Genomic DNA, 24,170 nt, shown 5'->3' with positions numbered 1-24,170 from the left:
CTCAAACCTTAACTATATTAAAAATCAAAATCATATTCTTGAGACGAAATAGAGCACTTGTCACTCACAATGAGATTTCGTACTTGCCTTCCTTTATCAAACCCCTTTCACTAAGATTAGAAGGAAGGAGGCAGGATAGTGAGATGAAAGGAAATAAATTTGAGTAAGAGGGTAAAGTGCCGGGGTTTTTTTCGGCTTGCTTATAATGGTGTATGTTAGCTATTGCTAAGTGGGTATGGATGTCAACATATTATGTTATTTACTGTATTGCTAGTTCATCAAGGAACCTCACCGACACCTCCAATCCAATTAAAACTTCATGAATTCTTAGTAGATGTTCAGGGATGTTTGTGGAACAGAGGTCGAGGGTGAATGGTGATGGGGAAACCCATTCGGATTGGATGGCAGTGTGTGGCAACGATTGAGAAGCTGACGAGCTCTGATTGGCTGGGGACTGGCTACCCAGATGCAAAGTAACATTTCAGTGGTTAATATATACATTCAGGCCATTTCGAACAGCAAAATAAGGGGGAAAACGATTATATACACTAAAATTAATAAACAGGATAGAAATATTAGTCTAAACTCCACTCAGTCATTCTTCGAGATGTTTAACGAAAACATGTTCCTTCACTTACTGGGAATACGAGACATTTTTCGATGTTCAATTTCACATCTTTCGTGTTGCTCAGTCTCTGAGCTTTGTATTGATAATCTTAACATTTCACTGGTAGGTTAACGTAGTTTTAGACAATGTTTTGATTACTACATCACTTAAGACACAAAAATCTTCCTTGTATTGCCTCCAGTAGTTTAAACGGAAAATGTTTTCTTTGTTTATCCAGACAGAACAACCTCTCATTCTTCACCACACTTCATTCATTCATATATATCTAAGTTACCAGGTTATTATTACTAGGTCACTCTGGATCTTATTACAGGTCTATGACCATCATCTGACCTGATCTATTGACGTAGTTTTGTGTTGTTAGCAAACTTTGGGGTTTAGATTGCTAACTTCCTTTTTCCTTTATCATTAAGAATAAATCGTAAGTGCACTGGACTGAGGTCTGCGCCTCTGTATCTTACCATTATTAATATATAAAACTAATGGGTCTTACTTTTCAGAAGTCTTATAAGCAGGAGTGTTGAATTTCGATGACGATTACGTACTGGGGTAACGCTGTGTTGAGATACTCCAAGGCTGCTGGTCCACTCTTGCCCCTAGCATTGTCATAGAGACCAGACAGTGATTCACCATTCCCTCCTTCAGGTTGCTCCTCCGCAAGCAGTATGGCGCACAGACACTTCGACGACCTCCTCACCCAGCTGGGGACTGGCAAGTGGAACCTCATGTTCTTCATTACTGTGGGATACTGTAAGTTGTGTGTGAACGGCTCGTTAGTAAAGGGAAGGCCCTAGTCCCATGCTCGTGGGTCCCCATCACTTGAACTTTCTCTATTCTCATACGGCTTTTTAGACTCCTTTATACTGTACGAAATCACAGCTTCGTCATTCAGTAACTTTCATTTGTCCACTGCTCCCGGAATACAAGAAAGGAGTTTACTCCTCATGTTATGGTTTCTGGTTGTTCTACATTTGCACCTTTGAAAGAACTGTTCACTGCTGACCTCATCAAGCCGTGTGTGTGTGTGTGTGTGTGTGTGTGTGTGTGTGTGTGTTTCTGCAGTATGAGGACAGAGTTCTACACTTCTGGGTCCTTCATCTCTTGACCTTTCTATACCATCAAGTATCATTTCAATCGTCTGAGTTCCCGTGTGTAGTCTGATCCAACTGTTCCCCCACCCATACAATATCACTTCTCTACGTCCTTCCCACCCCACATCTTACAGACACACCTCCTACCCCTGGCTCTCCTCGATTCATATCTACAACATTTACGGTTCCAAGTTCCTCTGTACAGCATCATCTGTCAACCTCAGAATCTCTGAAACCCAGTTGTGCAAGATTGCTAAGCATCTCCACTACACGATACGGATGCATGACTTTAATCTCTACTATCTTTTCCTCTCCATGGGTAGTATTTGCGTCCGTTGGAATATAAAAACCTTGATTTTTCTTTTTTGAGAGCACGATTTCATGCAGCCCATCCCTAAGAAAGGAAACCGCTCTAACCCTTAGAGTTATCAACCAATTGCCTTCACGTCTCGCGTCTGCAAAGTCTTTGAAACTCTCCTTAACTCTCATTGTCTCAAGCTCTTAAAAATCCTATATTACCATCTGTCCATCAGTAACACAACTCCCGTAGTGCTGGATCTACTTTTGATTTCTCCTATGTGTTTCACCTCTGGTCCTCCTCTCAGAGACTTCGGTAAAACTTCATAGTGGTTTCTTTCGACACCTCCTAAGCTTTTGACATGAGTCTGTGGTTTCTAGGTTTCCTTCCTTCCTTTGGTCTTTCTGCTTCTCTTTGTTCTATAATGCGTAGGAGAGACACTGTAGTATCAGACGCCTTGTGTCCAGAGAGCAGGAGATGCGCTATTTGTGTAAGCCTATATTTCTTGGTGACCTTAACACAGTATCATTAATCCTCAGTCATATGTGGCAGTTAGCATAGTATAGCATCAGTAGACATGCATGTGTGGCACGCCACATGATAACATACCTCCGCTAAAGTCTATATTTCTTGCTGTGTGGGAGGGTGAACAAGTTAACTTGCAAGTCTTCGTTTACGTTGCAGGGATCATAAGCCTCGCGCCCAACTCCCTGGGCAATACGTTCCTGACGCCGAAGGTGGAGTACAGCTGCATCCCTCCGGACGACGCCTTCACCGTCACCTCCATCACCTACAACAGCGATGGCACCAACGTCACCAGCACGTAAGTCACCTGTATAGTGAAGGGTATCGTAAAGACGACAGGCTAGTGGGGAGGGAGGTGTCTGGCGGTCACCTGACTGATTGAGGTAAACTTATGTTACAAACGCCCTCCAGAGTATCGAGACAATTTACATGTAAGTACTAAAGTAATGTGTTAGAAAAGCTTAAGTCCTGATGCTAACAGGAGAATGTAAATCTATCAGCATTTGTTACGACGGAGCCACTAAGCAGAGGTCTAAAACCCATTCTTTGGTGGTGCACTTATGAAGCACAACACTTTTGCCCAAACTTTAGCCAAGTAAGATGGAGGAAAAAAGTGAAAACATTACCATCCCGACTACCAGTCATATTATGCAATGACCTCAAGGCTGACCCCAACTACCAATTACTTTATACAAGAGTGACCTAAAAGCTGACAATGGTTCATATTAAGGTTAGGTTCAGGAACCTCTTCAGAAGTGGATCAGGAATTTGATTCTATTTAGTTTACGGTGTCGTAAATGATAATAGAGAGATAAAGTATAGATTTGCATTGCTCCTGGGTCTCATATGATACCTGTTCATCCCCGCAGCGACAACTGCAACTACTTCGCACAAAGGGCGAACGACAGTACGCTGCACAAGGAGCCTTGCGACTCCTGGGAGTACGACAACTCCACCTTCAGCAACACCCTTATTTCCCAGGTGGGTCCTCCCCTTCACATGACCCATTTTCTCTCTCATGATCGAAATATGAAACTACCCACTGGAGATTCCACTAAGTTGTTGAAAGCTAACTCAGACTTTTTTTTTAACAACTTTAAGAGGTGGTGTCTAGCTTGACTTAGACAATAAAGATGGTTTTACTTAAAAGTTGTAAGGATGAACATCTCAATAATTGTTCTGTGACCAGGTATTGTGTGTAGAGAGAAGTATACATACAATGCTGCCTGGGTGACCGGAGTTGCCCTTACAACCAAAGTAGCTTAGGACATGACCTAGGTGTCCCCTACAACCAAAGTAGCTCAGGACATGACCTGGGTGTCCCCTACAACTAAAGTAGCTCAGGACATGACCTGGGTGTCCCCTACAACTAAAGTAGCTCAGGACATGACCTAGGTGTCCCCTACAACCAAAGTAGCTCAGGACATGACCTGGGTGTCCCCTACAACTAAAGTAGCTCAGGACATGACCTGGGTGTCCCCTACAACCAAAGTAGCTCAGGACATGACCTGGGTGTCCCCTACAACTAAAGTAGCTCAGGACATGACCTAGGTGTCCCCTACAACCAAAGTAGCTCAGGACATGACCTAGGTGTCCCCTACAACCAAAGTAGCTCAGGACATGACCTGGGTGTCCCCTACAACTAAAGTAGCTCAGATCATGACCTGGGTGTCCACTACAACTAAAGTAGCTTAGATCATGACCTGGGTGTTCCTTAGAATTTAGATTGCTCAGGGTGTGGCCATGACGTCTTTTAGAACCTAACCATCTTCGGGTGTGACCTGGATGTATTAAAAAAAAAAAAAAAAAAACTAACTGGCTGGGGATGTGACGTGGCTACCTTACACAACTGGTCAAAGTTTGACCTTAACCTCCCCCTAACACCTTCTTCCCCTCCCACAGTTTGACCTGGTATGCTCGTCCGAATACCTACGAACCATCTACAAGAGCATGTATATATTCGGCTACCTCATCGGGGCGCCACTGAATGGCCTCCTATCCGACAGGTAAGTCCACCAATTTCTCAAAACTTCACCTGTCTCGCTGGGAAACATAAGGATTGGGAAATATTAGGAGTTATGGAGAAATGGGACCAAAACCTACAGCTGTTGAAAAGATAAAGAGTTGAATCAAAGATCGTGAAAAGTATCATCAGATGGAAGACGAAAGTAGGGATCAGAAGACAAAGGGACAATGAATAGAAAGCGTTTGAGAAACAGGACAGTATGGTCATTATATAAACTAGCAAAAGTAAATTCCCAGTAACACACAGAACAGAAACTATTGATCATACACGGTGGGAATCGGAGGGGGGGGGGGACAATTCTGGGTTTGTTGATCAGAAACAGAGGGTAATGATGACCTAATGCACAGGACTTGGGGACACTGAAAGAGTCGTCAGTCGGATATTATGAGGTGAAACTATTCAGAGAATAATGTGCAGTGTTGGAGACAAAACAGTTGGGATATTGTAGGATCATTTAAATAAAAGAGCAGAGTATTAGGATCAGTGCATATTGGCAAATATGGAGACCTCTGATGAAAAAAAGAAAGATGAAATTTGACGAATGAGCAACACAGGAGTTATTGGACAAGTTGATTACAGGAAAATTAAGATCAATAGCGAAGCAAGAGGTTTATAGCCTCACCTTAGGAGAATAGGAAAGGAGACAGATTTTTCTCCTGGCAAATACTACATTCAAGAAACTGGATAGGGGAAATATTGAACAAACTGCTCACACCTTCTATTTGGCCAAAACTTGAACATTATCCTCAAGTTTAATCAGTGCACTTAGAGAAGCACAAGAACTAACAGAATAGATCGATAGAAGGGCAACAAAAGTGGCACCAGTGAAAGGTTAGATGGCATGAAATTATATAGAAGAGGTAAGAGTTAGGGGTGAATTGATCACAGCATTTGAAGTTTTAGACCAGTTTGATGACATAAGCAGTCAGTGTATCTCCAAAAGCTTCAAAGATAAAAAACCTAAGGACTTAAAATTAAGGAAGAAACATATAAGAAAAGATGTAAGGGAGTACTTTTCTTTTTAGCATAGAGATAGTTTGGGCGAATGGAATGCAGTGAGTGATGCAATTGCGAGTTTAGACAGCATACAGAAATTTAAAAAGTTATATGACCGTATGTAAAAAAGATAAAATCAAAAGATAGGGCCTTATGAGTGTCAAAGACCCTTCCCTTCAAATAGATACTTTTAGGTAAGGAGTTATAAACAGCCAAGCCAAAGGCATCTATTGAATCTATTATGATGACACGCCTTTTTACTTAATGAAGACATAAATTACTGTAGTAACAAGATAATCATATGATGTAATCCAGGTGTTCATCAGAGTGGATGAACAAGCAGCCTGTCACATTGGACAAACATGCAGCCCCTCGTCCAAGAACTAAAGCTTAAAAAAAAAAAAAAAAAAATCTCAATCCTAAAAGTATTTGTATGCATATGGTGGTTTTCTTTATGGCTTCCCTTCTACCAAATATAATATGTTTCTACTAATCCACAGGTTCGGCCGGAAGACCATGTTAACCCTAGGCGTCCTCGTTTACTTCACTGTGGGTGTAGCAACCTGCTGGGTGCCTGTCTTACCCGCCATACTAGCCCTCCGTTTCATCATTGGACTCATGCATTCGTCCATTATCCACACCGGTTTCAGCCTGGGTATGTTGCTCTAGCTTCACTTTACCTTTAGGAACAGTTAGGATATGCACACAAGAAATGTGGAAACCCTCCCCTCCTTGTATTTTAACTTTCTAAAAGGCTCATATTGGGGTGTCCAAATGTGTGTGGATGTAACCAAGATGAGAAAAAAGGAGAGATAGGTGGTATGTTTGAGGAAAGGAACCTGGATGTTTTGGCTCTGAGTGAAACGAAGCTCAAGGGTAAAGGGGAAGAGTGGTTTGGGAAAGTCTTGGGAGTAAAGTCAGGGGTTGGTGAGAGGACAAGAGCAAGGGAAGGAGTAGCACTACTCCTCAAACAGGAGTGGTGGGAGTTCGTGATAAAGTGTAAGAAAGTAAACTCTAGATTAATATGGGTAAAACTGAAAGTTGATGGAGAGAGATGGGTGATTATTGGTGCATATGCACCTGGGCATGAAAAGAAAGATCATGAGAGGCAAGTGTTTTGGGAGAAGCTGAATGAGTGTGTTAGTGGTTTTGATGCACTTGACCGGGTTATAGTGATGGGTGATTTGAATGCAAAGGTGAGTAATGTGGCAGTTGAGGGAATAATTGGTATACATGGGGTGTTCAGTGTTGTAAATAGAAATGGTGAAGAGCTTGTAGATTTACGTACTGAAAAAGGACTGGTGATTGGGAATACATGGTTTAAAAAGCGAGATATACATAAGTATACGTATGTAAGTAGGAGAGATGGCCAGAGAGCATTATTGGATTACGTGTTAATTAATAGGCGCGCGAAAGAGAGACTTTTGGAAGTTAATATGCTGAGAGGTGCAACTGGAGAGATGTCTGATCACTATCATGTGGAGGCGAAGGTGAAGATTTGTAGAGGTTTTCAGAAGAGAAGAGAGAATGTTGGGGTGAAGAGAGTGGTGAGAGTAAGTGAGCTTGGGAAGAAGACTTGTGTGAGGAAGTACCAGGAGAGACTGAGTACAGAATGGAAAAAGGTGAGAACAAAGAACATAAGGGGAGTGGGGCGAAATGGGATGTATTTAGGGAAGCAGTGATGGTTTGCGCAAAAGAAGCTTGTGTCATGAGAAGCGTGGGATGTTGGCAGATTAGAAAGGGTAGTGAGTGGTGGGATGAAGAAGTAAGATTATTAGTGAGAGAGAAGAGAGAGGCATTTGGACGATTTTTGCAGGGAAATAATGCAAATGACTGGGAGATATATAAAAGAAAGAGGCAGGAGGTCAAGAGAAAGGTGCAAGAGGTGAAAAAGAGGGCAAATGAGAGTTGGGGTGAGAGTGTATCATTAAATTTTAGGGAGAATAAAAAGATGCTTTGGAAGGAGGTAAATAAAGTGCGTAAGACAAGGGAACAAATGGGAACTTCAGTGAAGGGGGCTAATGGCGAGGTGATAACAAGTAGTGGTGATGTGAGAAGGAGATGGAGTGAGTATTTTGAAGGTTTGTTGAATGTGTTTGATGATAGAGTGGCAGATATAGGGTGTTTTGGTCGAGGTGGTGTACAAAGTGAGAGGGTTAAGGGGAATGATTTGGTAAACAGAGAAGAGGTAGTAAAAGCTTTGCGGAAGATGAAAGCTGGCAAGGCAGCGGGTTTGGATGGTATTGCTGTGGAATTTAATAGAAAATGGGATGACTGTATTGTTGACTGGTTGGTAAGAGTATTCAATGTATGTATGACTCATGGTGAGGTGCCTGAGGATTGGCGGAATGCTTGCATAGTGCCATTGTACAAAGGCAAAGGGGATAAAAGTGAGTGCTCAAATTACAGAGGTATAAGTTAGTTGAGTATTCCTGGGAAATTATATGGGAGGGTATTGATTGAGAGGGTGAAGGCATGTACAGAGCATCAGATTGGGGAAGAGCAGTGTAGTTTCAGAAGTGGTAGAGGATGTGTGGATCAGGTGTTTGCTTTGAAGAATGTATGTGAGAAAAACTTAGAATAGCAAATGGATTTGTAGTAGCATTTATGGACCTGGAGAAGGCATATGATAGACTTGATAGAGATGCTCTGTGGAAGGTATTAAGAATATATGGTGTGGGAGGCAAGTTGTTAGAAGCAGTGAAAAGTTTTTATCGAGGATGTAAGGCATGTGTACACGTAGGAAGAGAGGGAAAGTGATTGGTTCTCAGTGAATGTAGGTTTGCGGAAGGGGTGTGTGATGTGACCGTGGTTGTTTAATTTGTTTATGGATAGGGTTTTTAGGGAGGTGAATGCAAGAGTTTTGGAAAGAGGGGCAAGTGTTGCAGTCTGTTGTGGATGAGAGAGCTTGGGAAGTGAGTCAGTTGTTGTTCGCTGATGATACAGCACTGGTGGCTGATTCATGTGAGAAACTGCAGAAGCTGGTGACTGAGTTTGGTAAAGTGTGTGAAAGAAGAAAGCTGAGAGTAGATGTGAATAAGAGCAAGGTTATAGGTACAGTAGGGTTGAGGGACAAGTCAGTTGGGAGGTACGTTTGAATGGAGAAAAACTGGAGGAAGTAGTGTTTTAGATATCTGGGAGTGGAATTGGCAGCGGATGGAACCATGGAAGCAGAAGTGAGTCATAGGGTAGGGGAGGGGACGAAAGTTCTGGGAGCCTTGAAGAATGTGTAGAAGTCGAGGACGTTATCTTTGAAAGCAAAAATGGGTATGTTTGAAGGAATTGTGGTTCCGACAATGTTATATGGTTGCGAGGCGTGGGCTATAGATAGAGTTGTGCGGAGGAGGGTGGATGTGCTGGAAATGAGATGTTTGAGGACAATATGTGGTGTGAGGTGGTTTGATCGAGTAAGTAATGAAAGGGTAAGAGAGATGTGTGCTAATAAAAAGAGTGTGGTTGAGAGAGCAGAAAAGAGTTTTTTGAAATGGTTTGGTCACATAGAGAGAATGAGTGAGGAAAGATTGACAAAGAGGATATATGTGTCAGAGGTGGAGGGAACTAGGAGAAGTGGGAGACCAAATTGGAGGTGGAAAGATGGAGTGAAAAAGATTTTGAGTAATCGGGGCCTGAACATGCAGGAGGGTGAAAGGCGTTCAAGGAATAGAGTGAATTGGAACGATGTGGTATACCGGGGTCGACGTCCTGTCAATGGGTTGAACCAGAGCATGTGAAGCGTCTGGGGCAAACCATGGAAAGTTCTTAGGGGACCTGGATGTGGAAAGAGAGCTATGGTTCCGGTGCATTATACATGACAGATAGAGACTGAGTGTGAACGAATATGGCCTTTGTCGTCTTTTCCTAGCGCTACCTAGTGCACATGCGGGGGGAGGGGGTTGTTGTTTCATGTGTGGCGGGGTGGCAACAGGATGGATGGGGGGCAGAGAGTATGAATTGTGTACTTGTGTATATATGTATATGTCTGTGTGTGTGTGGGGGTGGGTTGGGCCATTTCTTTCGTCTCTTTCCTTGCGCTGCCTCGCAAGCGCGGGAGGCGGCGACAGAGCAAGGAAAAAAAAAAAAAATATATATATATATATATATTATATATATATATATATATATATATATTATCCCTTGGGATAGGGGAGAAAGAATACTTCCCACGTATTCCCTGCGTGTCGTAGAAGGCGACTAAAAGGGAAGAGAGCGGGGGGCTGGAAATCCTCCCCTCTCAAATTTTTTTCATTTTCCAAAAGAGGGAACAGAGAAGGGGGCCAGGTGAGGATATTCCCTCAATGGCCCAGTCCTCTGTTCTTAACGCTACCTCGCTAACGCGGGAACTGGAGGGATGTCTGATCATTATCTTGTGGAGGCTAAGGTGAAGATTTGTATGGGTTTTCAGAAAAGAAGAGTGAGTGTTGGGGTGAAGAGGTGGTGAGAGTAAGTGAGCTTGGGAAGGAGACCTGTGTGAGGAAGTACCAGGAGAGACTGAGTACAGAATGGAAAAAGGTGAGAACAATGGAAGTAAGGGGAGTGGGGGAGGAATGGGATGTATTTAGGGAATCAGTGATGGATTGCGCAAAAGATGCTTGTGGCATGAGAAGCGTGGGAGGTGGGTTGATTAGAAAGGGTAGTGAGTGGTGGGATGAAGAAGTAAGATTATTAGTGAGAGAGAAGAGAGAGGCATTTGGACGATTTTTGCAGGGAAATAATGCAAATGACTGGGAGATATATAAAAGAAAGAGGCAGGAGGTCAAGAGAAAGGTGCAAGAGGTGAAAAAGAGGGCAAATGAGAGTTGGGGTGAGTATCATTAAATTTTAGGGAGAATAAAAAGATGCTTTGGAAGGAGGTAAATAAAGTGCGTAAGACAAGGGAACAAATAGGAACTTCAGTGAAGGGGACTAATGGCGAGGTGATAACAAGTAGTGGTGATGTGAGAAGGAGATGGAGTGAGTATTTTGAAGGTTTGTTGAATGTGTTTGATGATAGAGTGGCAGATATAGGGTGTTTTGGTCGAGGTGGTGTACAAAGTGAGAGGGTTAAGGGGAATGATTTGGTAAACAGAGAAGAGGTAGTAAAAGCTTTGCGGAAGATGAAAGCTGGCAAGGCAGCGGGTTTGGATGGTATTGCTGTGGAATTTAATAGAAAATGGGATGACTGTATTGTTGACTGGTTGGTAAGAGTATTCAATGTATGTATGACTCATGGTGAGGTGCCTGAGGATTGGCGGAATGCTTGCATAGTGCCATTGTACAAAGGCAAAGGGGATAAAAGTGAGTGCTCAAATTACAGAGGTATAAGTTAGTTGAGTATTCCTGGGAAATTATATGGGAGGGTATTGATTGAGAGGGTGAAGGCATGTACAGAGCATCAGATTGGGGAAGAGCAGTGTAGTTTCAGAAGTGGTAGAGGATGTGTGGATCAGGTGTTTGCTTTGAAGAATGTATGTGAGAAAAACTTAGAATAGCAAATGGATTTGTAGTAGCATTTATGGACCTGGAGAAGGCATATGATAGACTTGATAGAGATGCTCTGTGGAAGGTATTAAGAATATATGGTGTGGGAGGCAAGTTGTTAGAAGCAGTGAAAAGTTTTTATCGAGGATGTAAGGCATGTGTACACGTAGGAAGAGAGGAAAGTGATTGGTTCTCAGTGAATGTAGGTTTGCGGAAGGGGTGTGTGATGTGACCGTGGTTGTTTAATTTGTTTATGGATAGGGTTTTTAGGGAGGTGAATGCAAGAGTTTTGGAAAGAGGGGCAAGTGTGCAGTCTGTTGTGGATGAGAGAGCTTGGGAAGTGAGTCAGTTGTTGTTCGCTGATGATACAGCACTGGTGGCTGATTCATGTGAGAAACTGCAGAAGCTGGTGACTGAGTTTGGTAAAGTGTGTGAAAGAAGAAAGCTGAGAGTAGATGTGAATAAGAGCAAGGTTATAGGTACAGTAGGGTTGAGGGACAAGTCAGTTGGGAGGTACGTTTGAATGGAGAAAAACTGGAGGAAGTAGTGTTTTAGATATCTGGGAGTGGAATTGGCAGCGGATGGAACCATGGAAGCAGAAGTGAGTCATAGGGTAGGGGAGGGGACGAAAGTTCTGGGAGCCTTGAAGAATGTGTAGAAGTCGAGGACGTTATCTTTGAAAGCAAAAATGGGTATGTTTGAAGGAATTGTGGTTCCGACAATGTTATATGGTTGCGAGGCGTGGGCTATAGATAGAGTTGTGCGGAGGAGGGTGGATGTGCTGGAAATGAGATGTTTGAGGACAATATGTGGTGTGAGGTGGTTTGATCGAGTAAGTAATGAAAGGGTAAGAGAGATGTGTGCTAATAAAAAGAGTGTGGTTGAGAGAGCAGAAAAGAGTTTTTTGAAATGGTTTGGTCACATAGAGAGAATGAGTGAGGAAAGATTGACAAAGAGGATATATGTGTCAGAGGTGGAGGGAACTAGGAGAAGTGGGAGACCAAATTGGAGGTGGAAAGATGGAGTGAAAAAGATTTTGAGTAATCGGGGCCTGAACATGCAGGAGGGTGAAAGGCGTTCAAGGAATAGAGTGAATTGGAACGATGTGGTATACCGGGGTCGACGTCCTGTCAATGGGTTGAACCAGAGCATGTGAAGCGTCTGGGGCAAACCATGGAAAGTTCTTAGGGACCTGGATGTGGAAAGAGAGCTATGGTTCCGGTGCATTATACATGACAGATAGAGACTGAGTGTGAACGAATATGGCCTTTGTCGTCTTTTCCTAGCGCTACCTAGTGCACATGCGGGGGGAGGGGGTTGTTGTTTCATGTGTGGCGGGGTGGCAACAGGATGGATGGGGGCAGAGAGTATGAATTGTGTACTTGTGTATATATGTATATGTCTGTGTGTGTGTGGGGGTGGGTTGGGCCATTTCTTTCGTCTCTTTCCTTGCGCTGCCTCGCAAGCGCGGGAGGCGGCGACAGAGCAAGGAAAAAAAAAAAAAAAAAAAATATATATATATATATATATATATATATATATATATATATATTATCCCTTGGGATAGGGGAGAAAGAATACTTCCCACGTATTCCCTGCGTGTCGTAGAAGGCGACTAAAAGGGAAGAGAGCGGGGGGCTGGAAATCCTCCCCTCTCAAATTTTTTTCATTTTCCAAAAGAGGGAACAGAGAAGGGGGCCAGGTGAGGATATTCCCTCAATGGCCCAGTCCTCTGTTCTTAACGCTACCTCGCTAACGCGGGAACTGGAGGGATGTCTGATCATTATCTTGTGGAGGCTAAGGTGAAGATTTGTATGGGTTTTCAGAAAAGAAGAGTGAGTGTTGGGGTGAAGAGGGTGGTGAGAGTAAGTGAGCTTGGGAAGGAGACCTGTGTGAGGAAGTACCAGGAGAGACTGAGTACAGAATGGAAAAAGGTGAGAACAATGGAAGTAAGGGGAGTGGGGGAGGAATGGGATGTATTTAGGGAATCAGTGATGGATTGCGCAAAAGATGCTTGTGGCATGAGAAGAGTGGGAGGTGGGTTGATTAGAAAGGGTAGTGAGTGGTGGGATGAAGAAGTAAGAGTATTAGTGAAAGAGAAGAGAGAGGCATTTGGACGATTTTTGCAGGGAAAAAATGCAATCGAGTGGGAGATTTATAAAAGAAAGAGACAGGAGGTCAAGAGAAAGGTGCAAGAGGTGAAAAAAAGGGCAAATGAGAGTTGGGGTGAGAGAGTATCATTAAATTTTAGGGAGAATAAAAAGATGTTCTGGAAGGAGGTAAATAAAGTGCGTAAGACAAGGGAGCAAATGGGAACTTCAGTGAAGGGCGCAAATGGGGAGGTGATAACAAGTAGTGGTGATGTGAGAAGGAGATGGAGTGAGTATTTTGAAGGTTTGTTGAATGTGTTTGATGATAGAGTGGCAGATATAGGGTGTTTTGGTCGAGGTGGTGTGCAAAGTGAGAGGGTTAGGGAAAATGATTTGGTAAACAGAGAAGAGGTAGTGAAAGCTTTGCGGAAGATGAAAGCCGGCAAGGCAGCAGGTTTGGATGGTATTGCAGTGGAATTTATTAAAAAGGGGGTGACTTTATTGTTGACTGGTTGGTAAGGTTATTTAATGTATGTATGACTCATGGTGAGGTGCCTGAGGATTGGCGGAATGCGTGCATAGTGCCATTGTACAAAGGCAAAGGGGATAAGAGTGAGTGCTCAAATTACAGAGGTATAAGTTTGTTGAGTATTCCTGGTAAATTATATGGGAGGGTATTGATTGAGAGGGTGAAGGCATGTACAGAGCATCAGATTGGGGAAGAGCAGTGTGGTTTCAGAAGTGGTAGAGGATGTGTGGATCAGGTGTTTGCTTTGAAGAATGTATGTGAGAAATACTTAGAAAAGCAAATGGATTTGTATGTAGCATTTATGGATCTGGAGAAGGCATATGATAGAGTTGATAGAGATGCTCTGTGGAAGGTATTAAGAATATATGGTGTGGGAGGAAAGTTGTTAGAAGCAGTGAAAAGTTTTTATCGAGGATGTAAGGCATGTGTACGTGTAGGAAGAGAGGAAAGTGATTGGTTCTCAGTGAATGTAGGTTTGTGGCAGGGGTGTGTGATGTCTCCATGGTTGTTTAATTTGTTTATGGATGGGGTTGTTAGGGAGGTAAATGCAAGAGTTTTGGAAAGAGGGGCAAGTATGAAGTCTGTTTGGGATGAGAGAGCTTGGGAAGTGAGTCAGTTGTTGTTCGCTGATGATACAGCGCTGGTGGCTGATTCATGTGAGAAACTGCAGAAGCTGGTGACTGAGTTTGGTAAAGTGTGTGGAAGAAGAAAGTTAAGAGTAAATGTGAATAAGAGCAAGGTTATTAGGTACAGTAGGGTTGAGGGTCAAGTCAATTGGGAGGTGAGTTTGAATGGAGAAAAACTGGAGGAAGTGAAGTGTTTTAGATATCTGGGAGTGGATCTGGCAGCGGATGGAACCATGGAAGCGGAAGTGGATCATAGGGTGGGGGAGGGGGCGAAAATTCTGGGGGCCTTGAAGAATGTGTGGAAGTCGAGAACATTATCTCGGAAAGCAAAAATGGGTATGTTTGAAGGAATAGTGGTTCCAACAATGTTGTATGGTTGCGAGGCGTGGGCTATAGATAGAGTTGTGCGCAGGAGGATGGATGTGCTGGAAATGAGATGTTTGAGGACAATGTGTGGTGTGAGGTGGTTTGATCGAGTGAGTAACGTAAGGGTAAGAGAGATGTGTGGAAATAAAAAGAGCGTGGTTGAGAGAGCAGAAGAGGGTGTTTTGAAGTGGTTTGGGCACATGGAGAGAATGAGTGAGGAAAGATTGACCAAGAGGATATATGTGTCGGAGGTGGAGGGAACGAGGAGAAGAGGGAGACCAAATTGGAGGTGGAAAGATGGAGTGAAAAAGATTTTGTGTGATCGGGGCCTGAACATGCAGGAGGGTGAAAGGAGGGCAAGGAATAGAGTGAATTGGAGCGATGTGGTATACCGGGGTTGACGTGCTGTCAGGGGATTGAATCAAGGCATGTGAAGCGTCTGGGATAAACCATGGAAAGCTGTGTAGGTATGTATATTTGCGTGTGTGGACGTATGTATATACATGTGTATGGGGGGGGGGTTGGGCCATTTCTTTCGTCTGTTTCCTTGCGCTACCTCGCAAACGTGGGAGACAGCGACAAAGTATAATTAAAAAATAAAAAAAAAAATATATATATATATATATATATATATATATATATATATATATATATTTATATATATATACATATATATATATATATATATATATATATATATATATATATATATATATATATATATATATATATATATATATATATATATTCATACTATTCGCCATTTCCTGCGTCAGCGAGGTAGCGTTAAGAACAGAGGACTGGGCCTCTGAGGGAATTTTTCACCTGGCCCCTTTCACTGTTCCTTCTTTTGGAAAATTGAAAAAAAAAAAATAAAACGAGAGGGGAGGATTTCCAGCCCCCCGCTCCCTCCACTTTTAGTCGCCTTCTACGACACGCAGGGAATACGTGGGAAGTATTCTTTCTCCCCTATCCCCAGGGATAATATATATATATATATATATATATATATATATATATATATATTTTTTTTTTTTCATACTATTCGCCATTTCCCGCATTAGCGAGGTAGCGTTAAGAACAGAGGACTGGGCCTTTGAGGGAATATCCTCATATGGCCCCCTTCTCTGTTCCTTCTTTTGGAAAATTTAAAAAAAAAAATGAGAGGGGAGGATTTCCAGCCCCCCGCTCCCTTCCCTTTTAGTCGCCTTCTACGACATGCAGGGAATACGTGGGAAGTATTCTTTCTCCCCTATATATATTTATCTATTTATTCACTTTGCCCCGCTGCCGTCCCCCGCACCAGCGAGGCAGCGCAAGGAAACAGACGAAAGAATGGCCCAACCCACCCACACACACATGCATACACATACACGCCCACACACACCACATATACACACCTACACATCTCAACGCACACATACATATACACACACAGACACACACATATATACCCATGTACACAATTCACACTGTCTGCCCCCATTCATTCCCATCGCCACCCCGCCACACATGGAATAACAACATCCCTCCCCCTCATGTGTGCGAGGCAGCGCTAGGAAAAGACAACAAAGGCCCCATTCGTTCACACTCAGTCTCCAGCTGTCATGCAACAATATATTTTTTTTTTTTTTTTTTTTTATACTTTGTCGCCGTCTCCCGCGTTTGCGAGGTAGCGCAAGGAAACAGACGAAAGAAATGGCCCAACCCCCCCCCCCCCCATACACATGTACATACACACGTCCACACACGCAAATATACATACCTACACAGCTTTCCATGGTTTACCCCAGACGCTTCACATGCCTTGCTTCAATCCACTGACAGCACGTCAACCCCTGTATACCACATGACTCCAATTCACTCTATTTCTTGCCCTCCTTTCACCCTCCTGCATGTTCAGGCCCCGATCACACAAAATCTTTTTCACTCCATCTTTCCACCTCCAATTTGGTCTCCCTCTTCTCCTTGTTCCCTCCACCTCCGACACATATATCCTCTTGGTCAATCTCTCCTCACTCATTCTCTCCATGTGCCCAAACCATTTCAAAACACCCTCTTCTGCTCTCTCAACCACGCTCTTTTTATTTCCACACATCTCTCTTACCCTTACGTTACTTACTCGATCAAACCACCTCACACCACACATTGTCCTCAAACATCTCATTTCCAGCACATCCATCCTCCTGCGCACAACTCTATCCATAGCCCACGCCTCGCAACCATACAACATTGTTGGAACCACTATTCCCTCAAACATACCCAATATATATATATATATATATATATATATATATATATATATATATATATATATATATATATATATATATATATATATATATATATATATATATATATATATATATATATATATATATATATATATATATATATCTTTCTTTCTTTCAAACTATTCGCCATTTCCCGCATTAGCGAGGTAGCGTTAAGAACAGATGACTGGGCCTTTGAGGGACTACCCTCACCTGGCCCAATTCTCTGTTCCTTCTTTTGGAAAATTAAAAAAAAAAATGAGAGGGGAGGATTTCCAGCGCCCCGCTCCCTCCCCTTTTAGTCGCCTTCTACGACACGCAGGTCAGTCTTTCCTCACTCATGCTCTCCATGTGCCCAAACCATTTCAAAACACCCTCTTCTGCTCTCTCAACCACGCTCTTTTTATTTCCACACATCTCTCTTACCCTTATGTTACTTACTCGATCAACCCACCTCACACCACACATTGTCCTCAGACATCTCATTTCCAGCACATCCATCCATATATATATATGACAGGAGGTCAAGAGAAAGGTGCAAGAGGTGAAAAAGAGGGCAAATGAGAGTTGGGGTGAGAGAGTATCATTGAATTTTAGGGAGAATAAAAAGATGTTCTGGAAGGAGGTAAATAAAGTGCGTAAGACAAGGGAGCAAATGGGAACTTCAGCGAGGGGCGCTAATGGGGAGGTGATAACAAGTAGTGGTGATGTGAGAAGGAGATGGAGTGAGTATTTTGAAGGTTTGTTGAATGTGTTTGATGATAGAGTGGCAGATATAGGGTGTCTTGTTCGAGGTGGTTTGCAAAGTGAGAGGGTTGGGGAAAATGATTTGGTGAACAGAGAAGAGGTAGTAAAAGCTTTGCGGAAGATGAAAGGCAGCAAGGCGGCAGGTTTGGATGGTATTGCAGTGGAATTTATTAAAAAAGGGGGTGACTGTATTGTTGACTGGTTGGTAAGGTTATTTAATGCATGTATGACTCATGGTGAGGTGCCTGAGGATTGGCGGAATGCATGCATAGTGCCATTGTACAAAGGCAAAGGGGATAAGAGTGAGTGCTCAAATTACAGAGCTATAAGTTTGTTGAGTATTCCTGGTAAATTATATGGGAGGGTATTGATTGAGAGGGTGAAGGCATGTACAGAGCATCAGATTGGGGAAGAGCAGTGTGGTTTCAGAAGTGGTAGAGGATGTGTGGATCAGGTGTTTGCTTTGAAGAATGTATGTGAGAAATACTTAGAAAAGCAAATGGATTTGTATGTAGCATTTATGGATCTGGAGAAGGCATATGATAGAGTTCATAGAGATGCTCTGTGGAAGGTATTAAGAATATATGGTGTGGGTGGCAAGTTGTTAGAAGCAGTGAAAAGTTTTTATCGAGGATGTAAGGCATGTGTACGTGTAGGAAGAGAGGAAAGTGATTGGTTCTCAGTGAATGTAGGTTTGCGGCAGGGGTTGTGTGATGTCTCCATGGTTGTTTAATTTGTTTATGGATGGGGTTGTTAGGAAGGTGAATGGAAAAGTTTTGGAAAGAGGGGCAAGAATGAAGTCTGTTGTGGATGAGAGAGCTTGGGAAGTGAGTCAGTTGTTGTTCGCTGATGATACAGCGCTGGTGGCTGATTCATGTGAGAAACTGCAGAAGCTGGTGACTGAGTTTGGTAAAGTGTGTGAAAGAAGAAAGTTAAGAGTAAATGTGAATAAGAGCAAGGTTATTAGGTACAGTAGGGTTGAGGGTCAAGTCAATTGGGAGGTAAGTTTGAATGGAGAAAAACTGGAGGAAGTAAAGTGTTTTAGATATCTGGGAGTGGATCTGGCAGTGGATGGAACCATGGAAGCGGATGAGAATCATAGGGTGGGGGAGGGGGCGAAAGTCCTGGGAGCCTTGAAGAATGTGTGGAAGTCGAGAACATTATCTCGGAAAGCAAAAATGGGTATGTTTGAAGGAATAGTGGTTCCAACAATGTTGTATGGTTGCGAGGCATGGGCTATGGATAGAGTTGTGCGCAGGAGGGTGGATGTGCTGGAAATGAGATGTTTGAGGACAATGTGTGGTGTGAGGTGGTTTGATCGAGTATGTAATGGAAGGGTAAGAGAGATGTGTGGAAATAAAGAGAGCGTGGTTGAGAGAGCAGAAGAGGGTGTTTTGAAATGGTTTGGACACATTGAGAGAATGAGTGAGGAAAGATTGACCAAGAGGATATATGTGTCGGAGGTGGAAGGAACGAGGAGAAGTGGGAGACCAAATTGGAGGTGGAAAGATGGAGTGAAAAAGATTTTGTGTGATCGGGGCCTGAACATGCAGGAGGGTGAAAGGAGGGCAAGGAATAGAGTGAATTGGATCGATGTGGTATACCGGAGTTGACGTGCTGTCAGTGGATTGAATCAGGGCATGTGAAGCGTCTGGGGTAAACCATGGAAAGCTGTGTAGGTATGTATATTTGCGTGTGTGGATGTATGTATATACATGTGTATGGGGGTGGGTTGGGCCATTTCTTTCGTCTGTTTCCTTGCGCTACCTCACAAATGCAGGAGACAGCGACAAAGAAAAAAAAAGAAAAAGAAAAAAAAAAAATATATATATATATATATATATATATATATATATATATATATATATATATATATATATATATATATATATATATATATATTTTTTTTTTTTTTTTTTTTTTTCATACTATTCGTCATTTCCCGCATTAGCGAGGTAGCGCTAAGAACAGAGGTCTGGGCCTTTGAGGGAATATCCTCACCTGGCCCCCTTCTCTGTTCCTTCTTTTGGAAAAAAAAAAAAAAAAAAAAAAAAAAAATATATATATATATATATATATATATATATATATATATATATATATATATATATATATATATAAGGTATAAGTTTGTTGAGTATTCCTGGCAAATTATATGGGAGGGTATTGATTGAGAGGGTGAAGGCATGTACAGAGCATCAGATTGGGGAAGAGCAGTGTGGTTTCAGAAGTGGTAGAGGATGTGTGGATCAGGTGTTTGCTTTGAAGAATGTATGTGAGAAATACTTAGAAAAGCTAAAGGATTTGTATGTAGCATTTATGGATCTGGAGAAGGCATATGATAGAGTTGATAGAGATGCTCTGTGGAAGGTATTAAGAATATATGGTGTGGGAGGCAAGTTGTTAGAAGCAGTGAAAAGTTTTTATCGAGGATGTAAGGCATGTGTACGTGTAGGAAGAGAGGAAAGTGATTGGTTCTCAGTGAATGTAGGTTTGCGGCAGGGGTGTGTGATGTCTCCATGGCTGTTTAATTTGTTTATGGATGGGGTTGTTAGGGAGGTGAATGCAAGAGTTTTGGAAAGAGGGGCAAGTATGAAGTCTGTTCGGGATGAGAGAGCTTGGGAAGTGAGTCAGTTGTTGTTCGCTGATGATACAGCGCTGGTGGCTGATTCATGTGAGAAACTGCAGAAGCTGGTGACTGAGTTTGGTAAAGTGTGTGAAAGAAGAAAGTTAAGAGTAAATGTGAATAAGAGCAAGGTTATTAGGTACAGTAGGGTTGAGGGTCAAGTCAGTTGGGAGGTGAGTTTGAATGGAGAAAAACTGGAGGAAGTGAAGTGTTTTAGATATCTGTGAGTGGATCTGGCAGCGGATGGAAACATGGAAGCGGAAGTGGATCATAGGGTGGGGGAGGGGGCGAAAATTCTGGGAGCCTTGAAGAATGTGTGGAAGTCGAGAACATTATCTCGGAAAGCAAAAATGGGTATGTTTGAAGGAATAGTGGTTCCAACAATGTTGTATGGTTGCGAGGCGTGTACTATGGATAGAGTTGTGCGCAGGAGGATGGATGTGCTGGAAATGAGATGTTTGAGGACAATGTGTGGTGTGAGGTGGTTTGATCGAGTAAGTAACGTAAGGGTAAGAGAGATGTGTGGAAAAAAAAAAGAGTGTGGTTGAGAGAGCAGAAGAGGGTGTTTTGAAATGGTTTGGTCACATGGAGAGAATGAGTGAGGAAAGATTGACCAAGAGGATATATTTGTCGGAGGTGGAGGGAACGAGGAGAAGAGGGAGACCAAATTGGAGGTGGAAAGATGGAGTGAAAAAGATTTTGTGTGATCGGGGCCTGAACATGCAGGAGGGTGAAAGGAGGGCAAGGAATAGAGTGAATTGGAGCGATGTGGTATACCGGGGTTGACGTGCTGTCAGTGGATTGAATCAAGGCATGTGAAGCGTTTGGGGTAAACCATGGAAAGCTGTGTAGGTATGTATATTTGCGTGTGTGGACGTATGTATATACATGTGTATGGGGGTGGGTTGGGCCATTTCTTTCGTCTGTTTCCTTGCGCTACCTCGCAAACGCGGGAGACAGGTGACAAAGCAAAAAAAAAAAAAATATATATATATATATATATATATATATATATATATATATATATATATATATATATATATATATATATACTGTAAGAGGTCACAATGGTGAGCATGATGTAGTATAAGCATAAAACCACAGGAAAGGCCCAGGTCATGGGGTGGTACCATATAAGTCCCAGGTCATGGGTGGTACCATATAAAATCCCAGGTCATGGGTGGTACTATGTTAAGTCCCAGGTCATGGGTGGCACCATGTAAATTCCCAGGGCATGGGTGGTGCTATATAAAGTCCCAGGTCACGGGTGGCACCATATAAAGTCTCAGGTCATGAGTGGCACCATATGAGGTCCCAGGTCATGGGTGTCACCATATGAAGTCTCTGGTGAAGAGTGGCACCATATAAGATCCCAAACAGTCCCAGGTCATGTGTGGCACCATGTAAAGTTCACAGATCCTAGGACATTAGCAGTGGTCCAATGAGTCCTGTGGAGTCCATAGTGGAAAAAAACATGGTTTTTGTATAGATAATGAACGTCATGGATGATAAAAACCTTTGCACTATTGTATCTTTGTTAGCCTGGGTTCTGAGGACAGTTTACAGATGCTATAAGAACATTAAGAAGTTTTCATATGGGAAGTGATGTGATCTGTGGGTATGATAAAAAGTGTGTGCAGTAATTATGAACTTCACCTTCCTTTGAATGAGACATTTGTGCATGTTTCTGAGATTTACGTATTTTTCAAAAGACATATTTATGTCCTCCTTTCTTTAGATAATGGTTACTTTCTACCTGATTTTGGAAAGTATAATGTAAGGGCCAAACTTTGCCTTCAAGATTTGTCTTTCCCTTGCCTTTGATACATGACTGATTATATGACTGGTGGCTGACATTCCTAAACGTATGTCACCATTTTTTGCTGATATTTGACTCACTGTATTGCAGCAATGGAGGTGTGTGAGCCGCGTCATCGTTCCATTGTGGGCATTATCTTAGGCTTCCCTTTGGCTTTGGGCACCATAGGCTGGGCTGGGCTGGCCTACCTGCTACGGGACTGGCACTGGCTCCAGTTAGCCATCAGTCTCCCTGGAGTATTTCTCTTTCCAGCTTTATGGTGTGTAATGTCCACATTTACATATTGTCTGTTATGGTATATACTAAAAAAAGAAATTCCCTAATCCAAGTAGTGTTACAGCTTTGGTTTGAAACTGTTATTACAAACCTCTCATCCACTATACTCTTACAGCTTGGGTCTGACACATCTCTGGCCCTCTCCTGCTGAGATTGTGTTACCACTGGTGACGGGTACTTAGGCCTCCCTTGCCCTGTTACCATCGCAGCTTGGGTCCTGGGATTTTTATGTGGTCCTCTCCATATCGGTTTGTGTTGTGAGGGAGATCTGGGACTTGCCAGTGGGGACTCGTCTCTACCATATTTATGGAGCGTTACAATAGTTCTCTCTGTCCTATTTCGTAAAGCAGCTGGGGATTAGGACTTGGATTTAGCTTGCCTAACCTGCTAGTGTTGTGGTGGGACTCTGGTAACTAACCTAACCAAACCCTGCTAGTTTTCTGGTGGGGTTAGGAATTGATGAGTTCATGTCTCTGTGATGAAATTTTCTACAGTCATTTGTCACACGACTAAGTGAAGTGTTGAGTTGTGCAGTGACCACACTCTCTCACACATATGTGCTTCATTTCCTTTAGTGAAACATTTTTCTTGGGACCCTTACTTAAATATGTTCCCTTCATTACTGTATGTGAAGTGTGTCAAGATGTTCAAACAAGTTTTGATGTCACTGTCATTACAGAAATCAGAAATAGCCAAGAGAGTTGAAGAAAGATGACAAGAAATGGCCACAGAAACTGCTACATGACAAGCTCAGGATGGGGAAAAGATATGTAGAAAACAATGCAAGAGACCGTTGATGTTACTGCTGCCAGACATAGTCAACATAGGGAAGGAATAGTTAGAAGATCACAACAGACAGCTGATGAGAATGCTTTCAGACAGAGGATAGCTACAATAGCACAAGAAAGAAGTGATGAAATGACAGTCAGACAAGAAGAAAACTATTAGAATGACCAGATGAAGAGCACAAGAATCAGTTTCAGATGGATATCTATAACAAAACCTGTAATATGTTGTAAATCTATCTTTTGGAAGTCAGTATTTTTGTGCTGTTCATCTACACATGTCTTTGAAGTTCATAACCTGGATGAAGAATGGATCCCTCAGCTTGTATCACATACTGTGTACTGTACTATACAAAACTTTATGTTATATTGTACCATGCTATGTACAGTACTGTGATACACACCTCCTTTGATTTGCTGAGGAAAAAGAAACATGACAAGTTCCAAGTGAACTTTCATTTTTCCATGTGGTTATCAGCAAATACTAGATCATGCAGATCACTGTGACATTACTGTATCTTTTTTCTTTTTTTTTTTTTTTGCTTATATCCTGTTATACCTTATGAATGTTTTATCAACTTCATATGTCAAAGAAACATTTACAAATAATGTCATCAAACTAGTTTAAAAACTTAAAAGGTTGTGACCAAGTCATTCTTTACTCTTCTCTCTTCCAGGCTGGACAAATATATGGCCATTTACCTCTTATTTCTGGCATCATCTTTGTTGCCTTGTTTCTCTGGACATTATTGATCCTTAGTGCTTCCTTAAGTGTGGTGGCCAAACTTGAAAAAATTATTTGTTTTAGCCTTATTTTGGATGTGAATAATTTGCTGAATAATTTCATATTCATTTACGTGATTGTGATTCTATCTGCCAGCAGTCTGTTTCCTTTGTAAATACCCTAAGGTGGGACTCTGACAAATTACATACAGCAAAGACACCAAAGTCCTTCTGTCACACAGACTCTTGAATCTTATTTCCCATTAGATAATACTTTTACTGTTTCCCG

At 42.3% G+C, this 24,170-nt stretch overlaps 1 protein-coding gene across 1 annotated transcript in view; it reads left to right on the top strand.

Annotated features, from left to right (window-relative positions):
- Nucleotides 1-1,197: 1,197 nt before the first annotated feature.
- Nucleotides 1,198-24,170, top strand: part of LOC139764692 (organic cation transporter protein-like) — a 67,901-nt gene continuing 44,928 nt past the window's right edge. Inside the window, exons 1-6 of the mRNA XM_071691578.1 lie at nt 1,198-1,378; nt 2,702-2,840; nt 3,412-3,523; nt 4,445-4,548; nt 6,065-6,219; nt 22,188-22,356. Of these exons, the coding sequence (XP_071547679.1) occupies nt 1,294-1,378; nt 2,702-2,840; nt 3,412-3,523; nt 4,445-4,548; nt 6,065-6,219; nt 22,188-22,356 (764 nt within the window). The 5' untranslated portion in view covers nt 1,198-1,293. The remainder of the gene's footprint in view (nt 1,379-2,701; nt 2,841-3,411; nt 3,524-4,444; nt 4,549-6,064; nt 6,220-22,187; nt 22,357-24,170) is intronic.

Source organism: Panulirus ornatus, chromosome 50 (genome assembly GCF_036320965.1).
Source record: "Panulirus ornatus isolate Po-2019 chromosome 50, ASM3632096v1, whole genome shotgun sequence".
In the NCBI taxonomy this organism is placed as follows: Eukaryota; Metazoa; Arthropoda; class Malacostraca; order Decapoda; family Palinuridae; genus Panulirus; species Panulirus ornatus.
Note: the sequence above shows the minus strand (reverse complement) of the source record. Positions and strands in the feature narration are given on the sequence as shown.